Source organism: Priapulus caudatus, unplaced genomic scaffold, assembly GCF_000485595.1.
Source record: "Priapulus caudatus unplaced genomic scaffold, Priapulus_caudatus-5.0.1 Scaffold1314, whole genome shotgun sequence".
Taxonomy (NCBI): Eukaryota; Metazoa; Priapulida; class Priapulimorpha; order Priapulimorphida; family Priapulidae; genus Priapulus; species Priapulus caudatus.
Genome location: NW_014578375.1, coordinates 13586 through 35482, shown reverse-complemented (window position 1 = coordinate 35482; position 21897 = coordinate 13586). Strand labels below are relative to the sequence as shown.

At 40.8% G+C, this 21897-nt stretch overlaps 1 protein-coding gene across 6 annotated transcripts in view; it reads right to left on the bottom strand.

The window, feature by feature from the left end:
* The window catches only part of LOC106816208 (GRIP and coiled-coil domain-containing protein 2-like), a 28563-nt gene extending 8590 nt beyond the window's left edge, over positions 1-19973 (bottom strand). Inside the window, exons 1-21 of one of the 6 annotated variants that reach the window (XM_014820774.1) lie at positions 19884-19973; positions 14482-14635; positions 14119-14203; positions 12352-12422; positions 12083-12166; positions 11867-11971; positions 11125-11304; positions 10058-10750; positions 8327-9532; positions 7941-8042; positions 7625-7735; positions 7276-7464; positions 6851-7021; positions 6389-6551; positions 5826-6004; positions 5195-5374; positions 4832-5085; positions 4180-4282; positions 3845-3973; positions 2142-2237; positions 601-715 (exon numbers count right to left, since the gene is read on the bottom strand). In XM_014820774.1, coding sequence (XP_014676260.1) covers positions 601-715; positions 2142-2237; positions 3845-3973; positions 4180-4282; positions 4832-5085; positions 5195-5374; positions 5826-6004; positions 6389-6551; positions 6851-7021; positions 7276-7464; positions 7625-7735; positions 7941-8042; positions 8327-9532; positions 10058-10750; positions 11125-11304; positions 11867-11971; positions 12083-12166; positions 12352-12422; positions 14119-14203; positions 14482-14556 — 4291 coding nt within the window. In that variant the 5' untranslated portion in view covers positions 14557-14635; positions 19884-19973. Of the gene's footprint in view, positions 1-600; positions 716-2141; positions 2238-3844; positions 3974-4179; positions 4283-4831; positions 5086-5194; positions 5375-5825; positions 6005-6388; positions 6552-6850; positions 7022-7275; positions 7465-7624; positions 7736-7940; positions 8043-8326; positions 10751-11124; positions 11305-11866; positions 11972-12082; positions 12167-12351; positions 12423-14118; positions 14204-14481; positions 14636-18353; positions 18418-19753; positions 19822-19883 lie in introns of those variants that run through there. The other 5 variants (XM_014820769.1, XM_014820773.1, XM_014820770.1 and 2 more) reach the window with 5 other exon arrangements.
* Positions 19974-21897: the final 1924 nt, after the last annotated feature.

Sequence of the window (21897 nt, the reverse complement as noted above, 5' to 3'; positions counted from 1 at the left end):
GATGAGAAATAGGTAGAAATACAGAGGACAGGAAAAGCAGAGGACAGGAAAAGAAGAAGAGAGAGAGAGAGAGAGAGAGAGAGAGAGAGAGAGAGAGAGAGACAGAGAGATAGAGAGGAAAAGAAAGGGCCAGAAACAAAAACCTTCAGATCTATAAAGATTTTCCCAGTCATGTACATGACATTCTTTCAGACTCAGAGGAGAAATATTTCTTTGAATAAACGGTTTTCAAATTGTATCAGTGAATGTCTTCGCTCAATGTTTTCTATGACAAATCACTAACATAGCATGAGATATAACACACATAAGGTACATAACATTTACACATACACAACTTAGCTTTTGGCCTGCGCACATCCCTACTGTAACTACATGGATCATTGCATTTTTGTGTTCAATACTTGTAGTCTCTTGTTCTTTGTTTGTTCTTTTTTCTTAATACTTTGTTTCGACGCTCTCTACTTGCTGTCTATAGCGAAAGGCAATAGCCGTCAAATCATCGGGGGAACGCGATCTACCGACACGTGAACAGTAACCCATGACCTTTCGCAGACAAAAAGAATTCAACAGAGCTCGCGTGTCGCGAGGAGAGCAACCCACTCATTTTGTCGTCGCTGTTGTTGAGCAGCTGCTCGAGGCCGACGAGCGACGACGAGGACACCTGGTGAGCGATTCCGGGCGATGGCGGTCGCGGCTGTTCGTTGTGCTCCGAGCCCTGAATCAGAAACATAACGTCATGCACATGCGCGCATCACAACCAACGCGTCGTTCGTGCGCGCACGTGCGGGTGACGACTGCTCATATCATCGCTTTGCCCTCAACGTTCTCTGTGGGAAAGAAACACGACTTATTACTCGTGTCAATTTCGAGTGAGTCGTATTTAGATCCATATATTCAGGTTTCAGTGTCAAAGGTGCAAAGTGCGGCTACATGTGCGAGTCAGGTTTTTTGCCCATATTCTTGACGTAAAATCGGATAAAATTAGTTTATGTGATTTCAGGCTAACGTTAAGAGTAGTTTCATTTTAAGATCGAGTCAGGTTTTTTGCCCATATTCTTGACGTAAAATCGGATAAAATTAGTTTATGTGATTTCAGGCTAACGTTAAGAGTAGTTTCATTTTAAGATAAATTAAAACGTAATGATGTGGTAGCAACAGTTTCAAAAACTGCTCTAGCTATCATTGTTACACAGATGAGTGTAATTTGTTTCTGAGGTTAAGGGCCTTTGCCCTGAAATCATGAATGCTAGAAGAAAAGGAAAATTACTCTTCAAGAAATTCCTGTAAAAATTGCCATTTTACCATGAAAGGAATGTTATCGGAAAACAAACGTTCATACAGTGATATGTAGTAGACATAAAATTTAGAGACCAATCACCTTCAACATTTGCAGCCATTTTAGACAGTGTATCAATTGCTGCTACAAAATGCTGCTTAGTAACGTTGTGCCACAAACCTGATAATTTGACATGATGCGTTAAAAATACATACAACTCGGGCTAGCCTGACAGACCGGGCAATGTCCAGAGGGTGTGGATATCTTGTTTGGGCAGATAGGTAAATTTATACAGCGCACCAATAAAGCTCTCGTGCTACATGAGGGGACATGCCAGCCAACCTATAACTGTACTTAAAGGGATACATTACTCTAGGTTCATTGGATATTTTCAGTTAATATAGATTAAAATTATGTTAAATAAAAGTTTTATGGTTAAATATTTATTAGAAATATTTTTTTTAATGTTTTAAACCTGGCGGCTATATCGTTGCTGTCGGCTGTTGCCACGTCGGTGGCGCCACTTGAAGAGCATTCACAGAAAAAGTTGCACAAAGCAACGTTTCGGCTACAGGCTACAGACCGAGGGTGTTTCTTATTTATTAATTATTTATGAAGATTTTGAAATTCAATGTTGTTTTATGACAAACGTGAATGCATGATTACAGAAAATTGTAGGACTATGCTATTATTTATGCATTTACTATCATAATATACTCTAAAATTCTAGGGGAAAGTATCCCTTTAATGTCTGACTATGCTATTATTTATGCATTTACTATCATAATATACTCTAAAATTCTAGGGGGAAGTATCCCTTTAATGTCACAATACGAGAATCAGACAAGAACGAATGATTGCTCACCTCCGCTTGTTGCCTTTCTTCAAGTCGCCTAATCGAAAACGGTTCGAAGGGAGAAACACTCTCTGTCCTTGCTGCCTTGGTAGGTTCAGCTTTCACCTATATTTAAAGATGTCAGTTGGGACGTGTGGCAAAGACACAAACAGCACCTGTATACAGCAATGTAAAGACAGAGATAAAAGAGATGGGATAACTGTTACAAATAGAAGTCTACATATACTGCTATAAATAGTGATGGGAATCGGTTGGAATTTCATCATCGATCATTGGTTGCACTCAACCGATCGATGATTGAAGATAATCAGTTAAATGTTATTGATTGCAGCTACCAGATATTAAACAAGTGCCGCAGAGCGACAGCGCTCAACTGACCTGTACTGTAGCCAGGTATTCTTCTGATAAACTCACTGGCAACCGAATCAAGTGCGCCCTCCTGCCACCACGTTGGCGCTCAGAGCATATATCTAGGATACTACTAATACAGATCTAAAATCTATGATAGGCTTTGCTATACCGTAGTCACAGTAATAAAGCTACAGCTGTGTAACTTTAATGACTTCGCTATATTAACATGTTATCATAGATATGCGTCGAGCGCGTGAGCGTAGTGGTGGTGGTGGGGAGGGGTGGGGAAGGGGGTAGAGGTAGGGGGAGGGGGAGGGGGTAGGAGGTGGGTGGAGGGCACTTTAATAGCAAAAGCAGTTCAGTCCTTTGTTAACAAGTCAACAAATCCATGTTTAACCCTCCTCTGAGGGTCAAAAGGTTATCAAACACTTACTCTTCGCAGTCAGCCGGAAAATAGATTTCATGGTCCTTTCAATAAAGTGATAAAAACGGTAGGTCAGCGCTGAAACAAAAATGTTTTGCACTCGGTCCATTAGACCATGTCTGATATCTGACCTTCCCACTGCCTTTTGACCTGTGACCTCCAATTTCGCGCTGGTGATGGGTTTCCTCCTCATCACAATATACATCAAATATTAAGAGCGTAGGTCAAGCCGTTGAGATTTGTGCCGCAATTCCGTATTTCCTGCTATACCTTAAGTTAAAGGGGAAATATCCCCCCTCCATTGACACATCTTAACCTTTGACCCTTGACCCCCAAATTCGACATCCTGAGTCCTTTTCGCGATCCCCCCCAATGTCGCGAATATCAAGACCGTACGTCGAGCGGTTAAGATTTGTGCCCAACTGTTGACGAATGGACGCACGGACGGACAATCATGCGATTCTACAAGCTGCATCCGACTTTGTCAGCTGAGCTAAAAATATATATCATATAATACAGTATTTTTTATAATACAATATTCTAAAAGCTATGTTGCAGTATTATAGTTGCTTATGTTTGGTGTAGGTTAGATTTACTTATTGTCTCCAAGTAGTAAAGTAACCAAAATACGCACAAAAATAAAAAAAAGAGTCATTTCATCAATGTTTGCAAATTTTCTTTGAAATTAATTAAATTTTTTTTTTTTGATAATTGATTAATTATTTTTATAATCGAGTACTTAGTCAGTTGCTGCAAACGACTGACTTTCGATTATAATCGATCATCGGGACATCACAAGCTGTAATCAACGGATCAACATAATCAACATGCTTACGGATCAATGTGAAGGAATGACAACAGACATGATACACACTGTGATAAGGGTTCTAAATGAAGTCTGCAAGTACAGCCTGCATCAAGGTTTATGATGGCACACCTGCTGCTTCATGCTGCTCGACTGCAATTCCACTTGGTATCGGATAATCTCATTATCCTTGTCTTCTAGCTGGCTATGTAGCAAGTCCAGCAAACCCTGATGTTGCGTCTGCATTGATTCCAACCGATCCTGGTGACAATATCAGACAAGGTTGTTGAATCAGTCATGTTATCCTGAGCACTTCAATTGTGGCACAACTAGTTCCATATTTAATCCTTTTTTTATTTCTTTTATCGCTGTCCTACCGCTGGTCTTCTTAACGTTTTGCTTCTAAACCACAAGAATGACTAGGTAAAGATTAAAAAAATTCTGCATTCTGATTGCCTTTGACTTACTTTGAAGCTCTGCACAATGTTGTCCTTCTGGGCAGTGACCTGCATGATTTTCTGTGACAATTCATCCTCCTTCATGCTAGCCTCCTGCCTCAGCCTCTCAACTCTAACAATACGAAAAAAGGTTCTTAATTAACATACTAGTATACATCTTGCTTACAATCGTACCTACAAGATCCATGACCAGCATCCAATTTCTACTAATACAAATAAAACAGCTGTTTTTATCTAAAATGGCCCCCCCCCATTTGTGCAGCAATATATTACCAGACATTTGCATTGTGGTTTGTTGTGGTAAACAGTTTTATAGTGGTAACAGTGAATTACCCGTAGGTGTATTACCATAAACCTATGTATACTATCTAGTATACAAAGCTTCATGGTATTATGAATGTAAATTTTCGGTTATTGCCTCCATGGCATCTCCTGCTTTTCAAGTTTGTAAAATCCTACTGTGTCTTCTGAAGTGTTATAATTACTTCATACCTACTGCACCACATCCCCTCACTCGTTTTCACACTTTAAAATTACCAAGAGCAGGCCAACACTTTCCTAATTCATAAAGCCTTTTCTGAATTCGAATTTGATCCCCAAACCCTCCGAAAATCGATTGGCAATTCAGATCATCGCGCCTACGTCGGCCAAAATCGTGCACCTCTCCTTCCAGAAGCGCTCTCTCTCCTGCATGTCGTCCATTGCGCGAGCGTTGCGTGCGATCAGCCGCTCCCGCTCCTCCTGCAGCAGCTGACCGTCCCTCTGAGCTGCTGCCAGCTGCTCGCCGAGATGCTCACAGCGCCCTCTAAGCTGCTCGATCGCCTTCTCCATGCGCGCGACATCTGCCGTGGGGGCTGGGATGCTGCTCGAGGGCGGCTTTGTCTTCTGCTGCTTCAGCACACTGTGGACGCGCACCTGGGTGGAAATCCACACGTATTACTGATATTTTTCTGTTTTTTTCCCCCAGAGGAAATTGGGTATTGCGCGTTACATGTGCTGTTCAATGCTTTTCATAGCAAAGTACCTTGTATCCGTCGTATTCTGCCTGGCATGTGCTCAGCTCTAAACGCGACTGCTGTACGTCCTCCTGAAGTGCAACTATCTGATTTTCTAGTGAACGAACCGCCCTCTGGTGGCTGTCCCCTAAACTCTGCAGTAGCTCTTCGGCTTTTAGCTTGTTACTCGTCAGCTCTGAATTTTGCATCTGCGAGTAAACGAAGCCGCATTATTTCATCAGTGCTTACTTTCACAAATCTTAATTGGCCACAGTGCTACAAGCAGCTCCATTTATAAGCCACCACAGCAATGATCTCAAAGGTGGAATGCCCTATTTACACATTTCGATTGACATATTACACCACCTACTGGAAAGATGTGCACCAAATTTTTATTAAAGAATAATACTTAAAACAGGTCTTGCATGGCACATGTACGTTATTATGCAGTCTTGGTTGCACAACATACAACACTGCACTCTGATTGACAGAGATGAGAATGAGACTAGGCCAAAAGTCACTGTTTTATAAGACTGCAAGTCAGAACATCCTATTTGTTAGAAGTGGAAAAATATTTCCTACAATCCGAGCAGATCACTGCAAAGTTGGCTGATGGAGAAATTTACAGAAGTGATGACAAGTAAAGATAGCTGAGCTCACCTTGTAGTCTTCGCATTCCTGCACGAGTGTTTCTATCCTCGCTTTCAGGCTGGCCTCTCCAATCTTCAGGTCTGCCTCGATCTGTCTCGACTGAGCGAGCTCCTGTTTGACGTTTGCCAGCTTCTCTTTTAACTTGTCCCCACGCTCATCTGCCTGGCTTCTCTGCCTATCCACCTCATCTGAGTTGCAATGTGAAGGATTACAGTGAGGACAGTAGGAAAGGAAACCGGAGTAGCATCCATGCAAACAATCGAGCCAAGTTAAGAAGACGGAGGCATAGTTTAAAAATAACTAAATTTTGCCTTCTGAATCTTGGTTGTAATTTTTTTTAGCAAAGCCAGGGGTTTTTGAGGGTCCATGAAACACGACACATAACAACAAATTTCACTTATAGGTGGAAGGCAGGTTGATACAAGTCTACCTCATTGATAGAGAAATTGCTGGGATAAACTTATTAACTTTGGAGGAATGATTGCTAATATTATTTTACATCATAGTTGGAAGACTGGTCGTGAGAAGTCTACTAACTTGGCTGAATGACTGATTCTTGATGTGAGACATACCAAGTTGCTCCTGGAGTGCCTGCACCCTACATTGGGCGGTTTCACTCTGGCAGTTAAGCTCCTGGATCTGCGCATCCTTCTCTGCATGCTTGGCCTGCAGAGCTGCGATGGTGCGCTCGTAATCAGCTATTTCTAGGTCCATGACACTGCTCTCCTTCGCTTCCTGCAGCCGTAAACAGGTAATAAATGTAAATGACAAGGAATGATTCAGAAAAAAAACAACTAATATGAATGAATTGGATGAGTGGATGAATAAAATTAATACGAAGACATCAAATATAGTAGAATATAATTGATAGAAAATTTCTAACCATTAAAAATTACTATCAAATTACTAGAAAATATTAGAAATACTAGAAAATTAAGATCCTCTCATTGTTTTTGTCACGCCTTTTTATCATTTACAATGAAATTAACATTGTCATTACTGGACCATTACGGCTTCTGTCACTGACAATGTACCTTCACGGCAGACAGCAGCTTCTCTCTGAATTCCACCTTCTTGCAAGCAAGCTCCTCCTCCAATTTAGCTGACTTTGCCAATGCTGCCTCTAGCTGTCGTTGGGCTTCCTCCCTTTTTATGCTTGCCTGCTGCCTCTGGTCGTCAGCAATCAGGAACTTTGCCTCAGCATCCTGTGATCGACAGATTTACAATAACAGATTCAAAAACAGTGGGGGACAGATACTACCACTGCCTTCTTTAACCAAGCAAAAATTTCAGAAATTTCAGATTTCAGACATGCCATGCTGCCATGCAGACCTGAGATGCTATGCCATACTGTCATGCTTATTTCTATAATTATGTATTATTATTACTATTATCATTATTATTATTATTACTATTATTTGAAATTGATTAACAGTGAGTTTCTCGCCTAACTAGTTACCTTTTTCTCGATAGCCAGACTGTCAAGGAGACCCGACACCCTCTCCTTATCAGAGCGAATCTCAGCATACTGCTGTTTCACGGTAGCCAGCTCTTGCACGGTGACAGTAAGGTCCTTAGTGGCAACTAGCATTTGCTCACTGCTCGCCTCTAGTCTGTCTTCTAGCTCGTCATTCTTTCTCTGTAAGCTCTGCCCGAGAAATAAGACACACACGACGAGTGAGATAATAAAGAGTACAGGGTTTGTTACAAATATGAGCTGTATATAAAACACAGTGAGAGAATTCAGCTGTTTGCATAATGCCGCAGCCACGACACTAGAGATAGCTAGAAGTCGATCAAGGAATTACCTGGCAATGTTCCATGCTCTGTTGCAGCCGAGACCTGATTGATTCCGAACTAGCAATGACTTCCTTCAACTGCTGTTGGATGCTTGCCTTCTCTGCTGTTCTCACCTCAAGCTGTCAAAGAGTACATAGTAGCTGAGAATTAGTGCATATAGCCAGTCGAAATATACAAGCATATAACGCTAGACATCTAGAGGGGATATAGCCACACTAATAATTTTCCATGTTAGCTGGCCATATATATGACCCCAGAGGAAAGATTCTGGAAACCGTTAGAAGCTGTAACTCAGGAATATCCAGGAGTCAATACTAAACGAACCTGTTTCTTGACAGCTGCCAGCTCCCTCTTAGCCTTTATAGCCAACATTTTAAACTTGGCCATTTTCTCCTCAGTTTCCTTTAGTGCAACAGCGAGTCCTTCCTGAAAGGATAAAACAGTAAAAGTACGATACGCGTGTCTTTACGCAACATCCTCAAGTACATCAGCACACTCCAGATGGCAGAAGAAGACAGCTTAGATCAGACAGGCATGGTAACATACACAGATTCCATGTCCATGTTGGACAGTTTGCAAGAGATTTGCGAAAATCCATGGGGAAAATCTCAGAGGCAGCAAAGAGACTACGTTTAGTAGACTGTTATTACAATTAAAAGTAGAAAATATACCAGTAAATAAAAAACCAATAGTCTCAAAAAACAATTCACCTTTTCTTGATCGTCTGGCTCACTCTGTGCAGGCACAGCATCCTGCAACAGGCCGCTAGCCTCTTTGGACCCTGCATCCTCTGCCAGAAGCGTTACCCTCTCAGTCTCCTCCGCGAGCGAAGAGTTGTCAAGTGCATCTGTGACGGTATCTTGCCGTGCATCCGGCACGGGACAGGATGCCTTGAGCTCAGCTACCACCTCATTGAGGCAGGCAGTCTCCGCACGAGAAGCGTGAAGCTCTGCACTCAGCTGCTCGTTCATCTCAGCTGCAGTTTGCTCCTTCCTTTCGTACACAACCCTGTCAGAACATGCAGCCTCGAGCAAACGTGCATTTTCGTCAGCACGGCTGGTAATATCGGCTTCAGATTCATGCAATCTCTCTGCAAGTTCCCCATTTGACTTTGTCAGAAGGTCTAGTTGCTCTTGCAGTGCAGCTAGTTTGTCTGCAGCTGCACTGCTCGTGTTTTCAAGAGCTTCGTGTGATTCATGAAGGTTTTGGATTTCTGATTCCAAGGCGGCTTTTGTATCTTCCAGAGATGAAATTGACTCTTGCGAACTCTTGATGCTTGCTTGCAAGACAGAATTCTCATCCTCAAGAGCTTTACATGACTCCTGAATACTTCGAATGTCTGATTCTAAGACTTCTTTCTCATCGTTTAGAGTTTTTTGTAAATCGTGGAGATACTGGATTTTGGATTCAAAAGTAACTCTCTCATTTTCAAGAGTTTCATTACAGTCTTGGAGACACTGGATTTGGGATTCTAAATTAACTTTCTCATTTTCAAGAACCTCACACGATTCTTTATAGCTTTGAATTTGGAAGCTAGAGATGGTCTTTTCATTTTCAAAAGTTTTCTGCAATTCTCGTAGATTTTGGACTTCAGATTCCAGCTCATGGATTTGCGCTTGCAATTCTACAACTCTGTTTTCAACATCATTGGTCACACTCTCGGAGGTGTCAGACAGTTCCTGGACCTGTCTGCGAGATGTTTCTAACTGAGCTGAAACTTCTTGAAGGTGAGTCTCTAAACTCTGGTTTCTTTCCTCTAGTTCTCCTACAGTCGTAGTGAGTGACTTGTTGTCACTGCTCACCTTTTCACATATGCTCCTGCTCTCGCCAAGGGCATCTCCTAAACTGGTCAGGTTAGACTCAACTTCACACTTCTCAGACTGATGACTCTCCTGCTGGCTACTCAGTGTTACTACCTGCTCATGAAGACCTTGCATTTCTTGTTCTTGACTTTGGATTTGGGCTTCGATAGTAGATTTTTCATTTTCAAGTGTCACAAGCGATTCTTGATACTGATGAATTTGAGAACTCATGATAGCCTTTTCATCTTCAAATGTGTTATGCAATTCTTGAAGGTTTTGCACTTCAGATTCTAACATGAGCTTCTTACATTGTTCAGCTTCTAGCTCATGGATTCTGGCTTGCATTTCACCAAGTCTATTTTCAACATCATTGGTCACAGTCTCTGAAGTGGCAGACAGTTCCTGGACCTGTCTCCTATACGTTTCTAACTCAGCTGAAACTTCTGTAAGGTGAGTCTCTAAACTCTGGTTTCTTTCCTCTAGTTCTCCAACAGTCGTAGTGAGTGACTTGTTATCACTGCTGAGCTTTTCACATATGCTCTTGCTCTCGCCAAGAGCATCTCCTAAACTGCTCAGGTTAGACTCAACTTCACACTTCTCAGACTGATGACTCTCCTGCTGGCTACTCAGTGTTGCTACCTGCTCTTCATAGCACTTCACCTTAGTTTCCAGGTCACTGTTAATGTCAGCACATGCCTTTAGTTTATCACACAGTAAATTATATTCAGAAATCAAGGCATCTTTCTGCTTTAATATGGCCTCCTTTTCGTGGTGCAATTCTGCTACCACGTCGGTTCCTGAGCCATCAACCTCATCTTTCTGCTCATGGAGCAACTCGTTTTCTTTTATAGCTTCTTCAATCTTATGCTGCAGGGTTTCCTTCTCGGTCATTAATGCCTGATTCGAGCTCTCGAATTCAGCACAGTTTCCTTGTAGCTCTACGACGACAGCCTTCATTTTGGCCAGCGAGGCCGTCAGGTCAGTGACATTCTGATTGGCTTCCATTACCTCGTTGTTTAGTTCAAGGGAAACTGCGCTCCGTTCTTCCGTTCTCGCCCATTTCAATGCTTGCAACTCTGTTGTTAATGCGTCTGCCTCCAACTGCATCCTTTCAATTTCAATGTCTTTCTCGCTGGTCTCTCTCTCTAGCCTCCTGATGCTCTCACCGTGCGTCTCTTCCTCCCTCCGCACTCGAAGAAGCTCATGGAGGGATTGCAGCAACTCCATTTTTGCCCCTCTCAGGTCTGCACCCACATCCGCTTCAACTTGTTGGACAGCTTGCTGGCTTGACTGGTTATCCAATATTAGCTCATTATTTTTCAAGTTTGCCTCCTTAAACAGCAAGAAGAGGTTTTTATTATTTGAGGACTTATTTACCACCGCAGAGAAAACATGAAAGGTCTTTATTATCCCACAGCAGTTTGAATACAATGATGCAGAAAAAGATGCTCTAAATGTACCTGTTACATGTACAGTAAGGTCATGGTGAACAAATTCCAAGTGAACAGGAAAACGAATCTAAATACTTCTCAATCGCACTGTCTTACCTTATTATACATGTGATCACATGGATTATGTTTTAAGCTAAAGGAAATGTTTACAGGGGTTGGTCTTCATTTCACTACATAAAAATGACAGGCAATAACGACACAACCACATCTTACTATCGGAATAGCATCTTGTATACGCTGTACGAGAATCTGTACCTGAAGCTTCTGTTTCAGGATGGTATTTTCTTCAGTCTGAGCGGACCTCTCCGAAATTTGCTGCTCTAGCTGAACCTTTAGCTCAGACAGTTTGGCAGAGTGCTGCTTTTTCACTGTCTTCAAGGTGTCAAGGGCTTCATTCCTGGCTTTGGTCATGACATCAATATCTTCTCTTAGAACCTGTAAAATGGTCAACACAAATAGTAAAAATAGCATATTTATCAGTTATACGAGTCATCAAGCAAGCACTGCTGCACGCCGCTTCCTCTAAATGTAATAAATGAACAGCGATGTCAATTTCATTATATTTTTCGATGACTGACGAATATAATTAGAAAACGATTTTACAGCGCAATAAATTACAACTAAATAAAGAACTGTTGTAAAATATCCAGAGTATGCAAATACTAACTACGAACAAATTGTGCACCCTAGCCCTTCCAACTAAGTAATGTATTTGTACGTTTATGTAAACAAAACCTCAAACACACCTTCAGATATACTATATAAGGTGAACATTGGATAACATTCTTCACTGGGGGATAAAAATAACTACCTTGGCTAGTTCGCAAGTATTGGTTCAAATTTTAAAACAGCGAGGAGCAATGGGTTGCATATGTTGAGTGACATGTTTATTAAATGTTAATTTATAATCATATTAACATATGTTTAATGTTCTAACCTATATATTTCTATATAATTTACTTTATAATTATTATAATACTCTATATATTGCTCTAACCTGATTATTTTGTTCCACCTTGACTTGGTCCTCATTTAAAGCTTGGAATGACGTCATCAGTGTTTCTGCTTTCATTGTCATGCACTCCAGTTGTTCACTAAGCTTCTGATGAATGGGAAATTATCACTTGATATCTCAACATGTACGTTTAATATGTTTCCTCACATTTCAAATATTGCAAATACAATAATTGCAAAAAATGGAAAATTCACCTACTCGATTTTCTATAGTCAGAGACTTAGCATTTTCATCCTGGATTTCCTTGACTGTGGTCATTTCCAGCATTGTTTCGTTTAACTTCTTCAAAAAGAATAACAAATTATTGACTATTTTAGTCAAAGCAAACTGACAAATGACCATTTATGTTGTTATTAAAATGTTGCAGACACAAATGTAAAAAAACATTCAATTAAACAAAATACTATGAATCCGACAAATTAGCAAATAGCATACAGAGCATCTAAATACTTTAGATTTGGGCTTACTTTAAGTTCATTTTCTTTTTCCTGTAAAGTTGAGTTGGCATTCTTTAAACTCTGAACATCCTCTGTCAAGCCTGTAAAAATCATTAAGTATAACTGTTTTGAAATTTAGGGTAAAATTAAACTGATCTATTTATAATGCATATCTGTTCCTTCTATTTATATATTTGGCGCTTGTCCTACTGCTGCTTCAAACTGCATGCAGCGCCCCTTCGTACAACTCAGGATACCACTGCCACAAGGCTGGTACTATTTTTCAAGTGGGTGGAGCTCCGGGGATATCCAGCAAATGGCAATCCAACAGCCGCAAAGTCACCGCTGAACAAAACATTAGAAATTTCCATGATTTGCATGTTTGTTGGTGGACAAATTTAGATGTTTTAAGCTGAATAGTGAATACGCAAAAATGTATCAAAGACAATGTTCGAGAATTAGGTATATTGGCAAGCGTCTGAAAAATTAATGATAAATATTAAATAAACACGTGAACTTAGTTTAGTAAACAGCGTAATGATTTGAAAGTAGTAAATGGGCGCACAATACGCGCACTATTTCGTATCACTATTTTGTCAAATTTCTCATAAAATAATGGTCGGATTTTTAATATCTTTGCAACTTTTATTAGTACAAATCTTATTACATAGGATACGAGTAACCTGGCCGCTGTAAAACACTGTAAAACTTGTGGTAAAAAAAGCGTTACAAATTGTAACGGAAAATCTACTTTTGGCAGTGGTGAATTGAGCCAGTGCGAGAGCGCCATCTGTCGTGGAGTTTGCTGCTGCTGCTGCTACTGTGATGTACTTGGTCGTGATTGGTCGAGACTGGTGCATGCGCCATAACCCTGTACACTCGTATCACTAGTGCATGCGCCCGCATCCACACACACCTACCGCGTGCGTACCAGTCCTACAGCATGTTTGTCAATCGTACGACATCGTGGCTCCATCTTCAGGGAATTTGTTTCGGCTCTCATGCGGGGCATTATTCTGGGGCCCGTTGTCAGAAACAAAATTAGTCTTAACATTTGCATTAAAATTAACTTCCACTCGAAAACCGTTGACAGAAACATCGCAAAGTTACGAGAATGAAAAATCCTCGGAAATTTCCTCCGAACATTACGAGAGCCCAGACCCTCTCGTAACTTTAATATTAGGATAAAAATAATACAGTTACACTCAGAATTACAATTACAGTGATAGTATATTTTATATTAATGAGTAAAATGTGTTTTTCTTGAAAAACAAGTCGAAAACATTAATTATCTACCGTTCATATACAGAACAATACATTTACAAATGGCGTATGGCATTTGTTCTCTTGTTTCAAAGGTTTGCCACGCTTGCCACAACTCTCGCGTCTCGCGCTAGTGTGAGAATTTGTCTTGTTGTGCAGAATAAATTCATGACCATGTCGTTTTTCATCAAATAATATTTATATGTGGTTAGCCATCATAATATGCATAAATTACTGTGATGTACAATAAATGTGCATGAATTTGAATTTTGTGATCGATTCTCATCCAATCAGCAGCCTTGTGACATGAAATTATGAAGTTCCTGTTATCGTGAGTTTGCTCGTAGCTACGATGTGTTTCTGTCAACGCTACTCTCGTATCATTAACATTAGTCGTAAGTGTTATCTTAGCATTAATATTAGCATTAACTTTATGATGTTTCTGACAACGGGCCCCTGGCCTGTAGCTGCAGCGCAGCTCGTTTATTAATAAATAAAACAGTTGTTTAACCCTTAGAAGGTGAAATCACATACTCTGATATTTCATCTTTGCTTCTTTTAGCATTAACATCTGTTTCCTCACATATTTGATCAATTCTTCTTTTGGTAGCAAGTCCAACTGAAATGGCGAATGAAAAAAGTTGACACATGCAATACTTGCTGAAGTGTCAGTAATATCTAAATAATGTGCACTCTTGTGACTATCAATACAATAAATAACCTATGGCTTTCGATACATCTCTTCCGTGCAATAATTTGGAATTAGTGGCTATGGCCAAAAGCTGTATGTGGCTCAATCAGGGTTAAATATACATGCCATATATCTAAATTAATAGACATCAGAGTTGCATAGATCTGTTTGAAATCTTCATTTATGTGGTATATGAAAAGACAAACCTTGGACTTTGCTCTCTCTGACGTGGGAGTTGCACTCTCCTCACTGCTCACAGGTGTTACTTCTATAGGATCCATGTCTGATGTCGAGAGTTGCCTGCTGATGTCAGTTTGTCTTTATCAGAGAAGATTGCATTGCATCCATCGGATCTGCCTGCTGATGGCATGAATAATAATAATAATAAATGAAAGTGTCAATGACACTGTAGCTCACCACAAAAAAGGACACAAATGAGTAGGGGTGTAACGATATACCGGTATATCGGTCGGTTATAGTTTGTCAATCTATTTTGAAAACTCGAATATATTGCGCCGTACAACTTTCGCGATATCGATAATTTTACGATACGGTGGTATAACAAGAAATAAAATTACTTGACACGCCTTGATGTCTATATTGTTAAATGCTCCGAAATTTATGGCACTGGCGGTATATAATTACTAAAGCACAATGCGTGCACGACGCATACACGTATTACTGGTAAGCGGCCACTGCATGGAGCACTGCGGGCGTACTAATGCGCGGGCAGAGTGGGCAGACGGTGTGCGCGAGGCACAGAGACTGGGCAACTAGGAGTCTATATATAGCCTATGCTCACCTGAGTGCCCGCGCGCTGTGGCGCGATACAAGCTGAAGCGAGCACCCACGTTTCAGTTTCAGTTTCGTTCAGTTCCAGTATTAGCCAATTATGCAGCAGGGGTATTTGTGTATTCAGCTACGTCAGGTGCCGTTCCGAGAGTGGATTCAGTACAGCGGGTGCATTGTTACGGCAGCAGAGGCTGCACTGTCAGCAGAAAACATTGCGTGCTCTGTTTCTCAAGAAAAACATGAGAAATTAAATCATGTCATATAATACAATATATGAGATATTAAAACCATCAAATTGTTAAACTATATCATGCATGGTATATACTTCCCAATACGTATTGGAAAATATTGCAATACGGTTTTGTCCAGTATGCAAATATATTGCCAATACGGTTTTGGTCGCAATACTCACCCCTACAAATGAGTGAGTGAGAAGAAGTCAGTTTTAATTGAGCAACCATCGACGTACATTATAGAAACGAAGAGTATATAGAGAACTCCCATTATATACTCTTGATAATTATTTGTAATTTTTTATGTGAAAATAATGTTTGAGATGTGAAAGTCTGAGATGTGCGTGAGTGATGGCGTTACACCTAAATGATCGCCATTTAATGTTTTCATAATATTCAGATTTAGGCACTGCCTAAAAACGGAGCTCCCGATGTGTAACATGTAAGATTGAGAGGATACGCTTATTCCACGTAGCTGCTATAATTACCACGTGACAATGGTGTTTCCCTGCCCATAACAACAACTTTTGTCAAAGTAATTGGTCATGGAAGTTTTACTTTGTATGAGTTTTTCTAGGCGTAGCACACGGTTGCCATCTGTGTATCACAATAATAATTAAAACCAAAATGAATCACAATTTGTGACGGTAGATGGCGCTATACTCGCTTTGATGTCTCTTAGCAATGGTGTTCGAAATAAATAGGTTATGGTGCGTTCCGACATGTTTTGTAAAACTTTACTCTAATATAGACTTTTTATTGCAGGGTGAGAAAAATACCAATTTTGCATTAAAGATATTGTCAATGAAATCTTGTAAAACAAACACAGATGAGTGTGACACCACAGACTGTTATCTGCGTGTCTATAACATAATATGCTATATAATTGCCAAAACCTACCTAATTTTGCATATATTTTTTAAATATCAAAACCCCTGTCCCTTATTCATTCACATACTACCATAAAATGAGCAAATCCGTGAACCTGAACTGACTAATGGCAAATTCCTATTTTTGCCAAAAAATTGCAGTGGCCTCGAAGTACGTCGACTGGCGTGCTCCAAAATAGGACGTTCAATATGGGCGGCATAGCAGTAACAACTATAACCCAATTTCAAACATGTGGGTCAAACGGTTCCTGAGTTATCATTGACCGTAGCCAAATGTTGACGGACGGACGGACGGACGCACAGACGAATGGACGGACGGACGGACGACGGACGCACAGACGCACAGACGGGACGGACGGACGTACGACGACCCATTGGCAATAGCTCATCTTGACGATGTCAAGGTGAGCTAAAAATTACGTATGTGTGTTTGTGAATGCGGATGTAGTTGTAAAAAAAATAATTTTATGTTATGTTATTTATGTTACGTTCCAACACTTATCGGTGTCCCCTACACAGGATATAGTGACAACAAGGTTGTCAACCTGCACACAGCTTACTACCCTAAGATCTTATGCACTAGTTGGTCCCAGATAGTGCTGCATAAGATAATTCTCCACGTAATTAAGCCTATACTCTTAACAATCTAACAACAATGCTATACGACTAGAGTTAGGAAATTTTTAGTTCATCAGAAAGCTACTATGCTACTTCTCTGAGTTGTATGTTACTTCATGCACACAGAAATACGTGGGTCTATGTCCCCAGGGTACGTCCAGAACGTACCCTGTAGATACTAAATAGCCGGACCGTACCTCTACTCACCTACTTCAACCGGTACTTCTTGACCTTCAGCCGATGTCGTAATACTACCGCCGTTGTCGCAGGAAACGACCGCCGCTGTATGATCCCGTTCCTTGTTTTCCCGTCCGTTCCCGGCAAAAGTATTCGTAACCCTTACCCTGTTATGTTTCACCTCGCACGCACCCTTTGCTACAATGTCAGCGGAGTCTATACGTTTCCAGACCCATTAGATAATTCATACAAAGTTTTCCTGTGTCCCACTCACAACCTTGGGAGCCATCTTTCAAAAATCTCTGGCGCGAGAAATGTCAAAATGTCGTAAACACTTGCCGAAAAGAATACGCCATTCCCAGCATCAGCGATATTTGTAAAAGAGAGCGCGCATCAGTGTATTATAGGTTGAAATTTCTCCTTGGTTCACAGTTTTCATTACTCCAAATCCAATTTATAAAGATATCATACAGCGTCTGTATCGTATATTTCTTGCACAATTGGGCGAGCAAGCATCGTTAGTGGGCGAACAGGGACAGTCAGGGACGGTGAGATAAGCGAGGTACGGTCCCGGCATATCAGCATAGTAGCTACTAGTACTATAGCCCGCGGAACGCTGCGGCAGGGCCTATAAGCACATTCTGCCACTAGATGTAATCTAAGCAAATGGTCCAACTGATGTGACCAAAATTTATCCCCAAAACGCTACAACATGGATCGGGCTTGTTAAGCACTTATCTACACATGGACATCTCACCTATCTTTTTGAAACACTGTCACAACTTTTAACACCATGGTATTTATGCTGTCTATTGCTCAAAGTCTTAGCACTACTGGTGTTTTGTTTTCAAATGCGGTTGCTCTTGTTATGTTGTGACGCTTGACTCTTCATTGCTAGACTGTTGAGGAACATAACAGCATAAATACCTGCGTGTAAAGTCTGATTGGAAGTGTTCAAAAAAATAGGTGGAGATTCCATGTTGATAGATGAAGGTTAAAAAGCACCGATCATTTTACGCTTTTGGGATAAATTTGTTGGTCACATCAGTTGGGACCATTTGCTTAGATTACATCTTACTGGCAGAATGTGCTATAGCCCTCGCTGGCAGCGATCCGCGGGCTATAAGTACTAGAGCAATCACATAGTTACCAGGGTACGTTCCGGCAATACCCTGGGGACATAGACCCCATCAGTATCAGCACAAATTGCCCAAGACAGGTGAATAGCCTCAGTTCAGAGCCGTTTTCCGACTTGCTGTGGATAGTGCACTGCAGGAAATGTTTATTAATAATAATAATATTAGTAGAAATGAATACTAGTACTAGTAGTACTAGTAGTAGTACGGGGTACTACTACTAGGCAAGAACCTGAAGAACTTTGTAGATTTAAATGTCGTTATCTCCATATTTGCGAAAATCAGACGGAACCGGGGTCCCAAACTAGGATTGCGCCGTCCGTAATATGGTGCTGTATTCTGTTTCATATGTCTGATTCAAATTCATTCGATGCGGAATCGAAATGATGTCGATGCATCATTCGATGCTGTGAATCGATATAATTCGATGCATCACTTCGATGCGTGAATCGACATCATTCCGATGCGTGAAGTCGAAATGATTCGAGCATCATTCGATTCACCGGGGATCGAATCATCATTCAGCGCATCGAATCATTCGTATTTCACGACATCGAAATCATTCGATGCATCATTCGATGGCTGGAATCGAGATGATTCGATGCGTGAATCGAATAGATGCCATTCGATACTCATTCGATTCACCGGCATGCGAATCAGTTAGATTCACGCACTCGATATCATTGTCAGATTCAACTATCGAATTCAGTGTCATTCGATGATCGATTCATGTGACATCATCGATGCGTGAATTCGAATGATTCGGATGTCGTGAATCGAACTCATTCGAGTGCGTGAATCGAATTGATGCTCGAATCACTTCGATTCGCGCATCGAATCATTCGATTCACGCATCGAAGATGCATCGATATGATTCGATGCGTGAATCGAATCATCGATGCTGAAATCGAATGATTACGATGCATCATTCCGTATTCACGGTATCGAATCATTTCGATTCACGCTCGAATCATTCGATTCACGCATTCGAATCATTCGATTCACGCATCGAATCATTCGAATGTCATCATTCATGCGTGATATGTTCGATGGTGCATCGTGAATGTCATATCCGATGCGGTGCTGAATCGAATGATTTCGATGCGGAATCGAATGATGCATCGAATATCATTCGATTACGTCATCGAATCATTCGATCAGCGCAATCAATCAATCGATTCACGCATCGAATGCATTCGATTCACGCATCGAATCATTCGATGCTTATTCTGATGCGTGAATCGAATGATTCCTTTGCGTCCGAATGCGAAATATTCGAATACGCTGTGAATCGTAATGTATGCATCGAATCATTCGATTCGCGCATTCGAGATCATTCGATTCTACGCATCGAAATGATGCACCTCGAATGATTCGCATGCGTGAATCGCAATGATTCGATGCGTGAATCAAATAATATGCGATAATCGAGATTATTATGTGATAATCGAATGTTATAGTGTGATAAATCGAATTTATATGCGATCAAATCATCAACACGATAAACAAAATCGAATTATGAGCACAAACAACATGGCATATCCTAGGCCTACTAATGTCAGTAATGACGTAATCGGTAATGTCACTAATGTCGTAATGACTATATTTGTCTATAATTATAAATGTGTTTACACAATCTGTTGGGTGTTGCGTTGATCATCATCAACTACCCTTCAAACATCGCAATAGAGAAAATTGTTCTTTAATTTCCCTCTTAATCAATGTACACCAAACAAGATGCGATAGGCCTAGGCCTACTTACCTTTTAAGAGAAATAATTAGAATCGTTGAGGTTGTCAAATTACTAGAGAAACAAATTTCACTTCATAGAGTACTCTCGTCTTACGTGTACGTAGACGGGTACCTGTCCCCTCTCACAAGCTCGATATAGGAGCTATATGGGGCTTGTAAAAAGGGACGGGTACCAGTCTAACGGAAACGCTTTTTTGCACTAATAAATAATAGAGGGCGCTCATAAATAAACACAACCGCAGTAAAGGTAAAAAACTATTCGATTATTAATTTCAATAAAAATATTACATACGTTTATTATAACATCTATTAATTGTGCTATAAAACTTGATTTTTATTTCTATATTTGTAATAATCAAAATTGTTTTAATTAATAATTGTTATACATTTTGTGCAAACATCGAGTGTTTTAATAAATAGCTAGCTTAGTATAGTAGCCATGGCTGGCGCCAGTGTAAACAATACGTCCTGTCAAGTTATAGATAACTTTACTTTAAATTGCAGTGGGAAAATATTTGTAGAAGAAGAAGAACCGATAGATTGGCACGATAACGTGTTTTGGATATACATCGCCATCTATGTGGCCTTGGTTCTTGTCGCAGGTATATAGATTGCTGATTCGTGTTTAGCTCATCTGACATAGCAGATGCAGCTTGTAGAATCGCTTGATCGTGCCGTCCGTGCCGGTCCGTCCGGTCGTACCGTCCGGTCGTCCGTCCGGTCGGTCGTCTCGTCAACAGTTGGGCACAAATCTTACCGTAGACTGTACGTCTCGATATGTGGGATCGGTTGGGGGTATCGTCAAAAACGAGTTGGGATGTCGCAAGCTGGGTCAAAGTCAAAGTCAAGAGCTGGTAAAAGAAGGGGAACATTCCTCTGTAACTTAAAGGTAATAGGGAGGAAACTGCAGAATTGCGGCCAAATCTAAACGGCTCGACCTAGTCTCGTGAAGATCGGTATATCGCATATGTAGGAAAAGCCATCACTGGTGGCCGAAGATTGGAGGTCCACAGGTCAAAAGTTCATGGGGCACGGCAGATTTAGACAAGTTTTTCTAAGGACACTGGTCTGACGGAGCGATTGATAAAACTTTTGTTTTAGGGTGACCTAGGCATTTTATGGCTTAGTTGAAGGCACCAAATGAAGATGTCCTTTGCGCTGACCATGCGAAGAGTAAGTCGGATAACCCTTTTGCCCTCAAGAGGAGGTTAACTTGATTTTGTTGCCTGTCTGTTAGAAAGAATTTGACTGCCGGTTTGCTAGTAGAATCCTATACATGTCATGGATGTATGAGGCTACAATGTCACAGTGAAATTTCCAACCAGCTAAATTGGTTATAAGAAGGTGTATGTTCCTTATAATCGTATCAATTTCATTCATCTGTACTTCAGTATGTTACTATGTACGTACGTATGCCACTGGTGGCTGCAGTTTTGGCCTGCGTTAATTGCTTGCAGTGGGCAGCCTCTCTATTGCAATTTGCAGCCTGTCAGGCTTGCGTAGGTAAATGATGAGTGCTTTTTTACCATTCTGTCTTGCAATAGTTGTTGCTACTACGAATGATGGAGCTTCCATCCTTTAATCTGAAGACACTTAAACGTACGCGCCCATCTCGTGGTAAAACTTCATAACAGATCTCCGCAAACGAACCTCTTTTAAAAGGTTCCTGAACTACAATCCTCTGTGCATTCCACTGTTTCGGCGTGTATGTGAACACATTTGGGACTAACAGGGTTTATCTAGAATCCCTCCACTCCACCAAGAGTCACCGCAGTAGACGTTTAGATGAGCGGCCGTCGCTATGCGGCACTGTGTAGTGTTTTTAATAGTATTATACTAGTATAGTAATACAATCAGTAGCTAATAGTAATACTAATAAAAGTAATAGTATCACTATCAGGAGTAAGATAATATAGCCTAGGATTAGCTTAAATTAGGATATAGCTACTAACGACTCTTGCGCATCTCTTGTGCCTCGGCGGTGCGGTGTGGCTCGCTGGAGATTGGAGCTGAGCTGCTGCTTG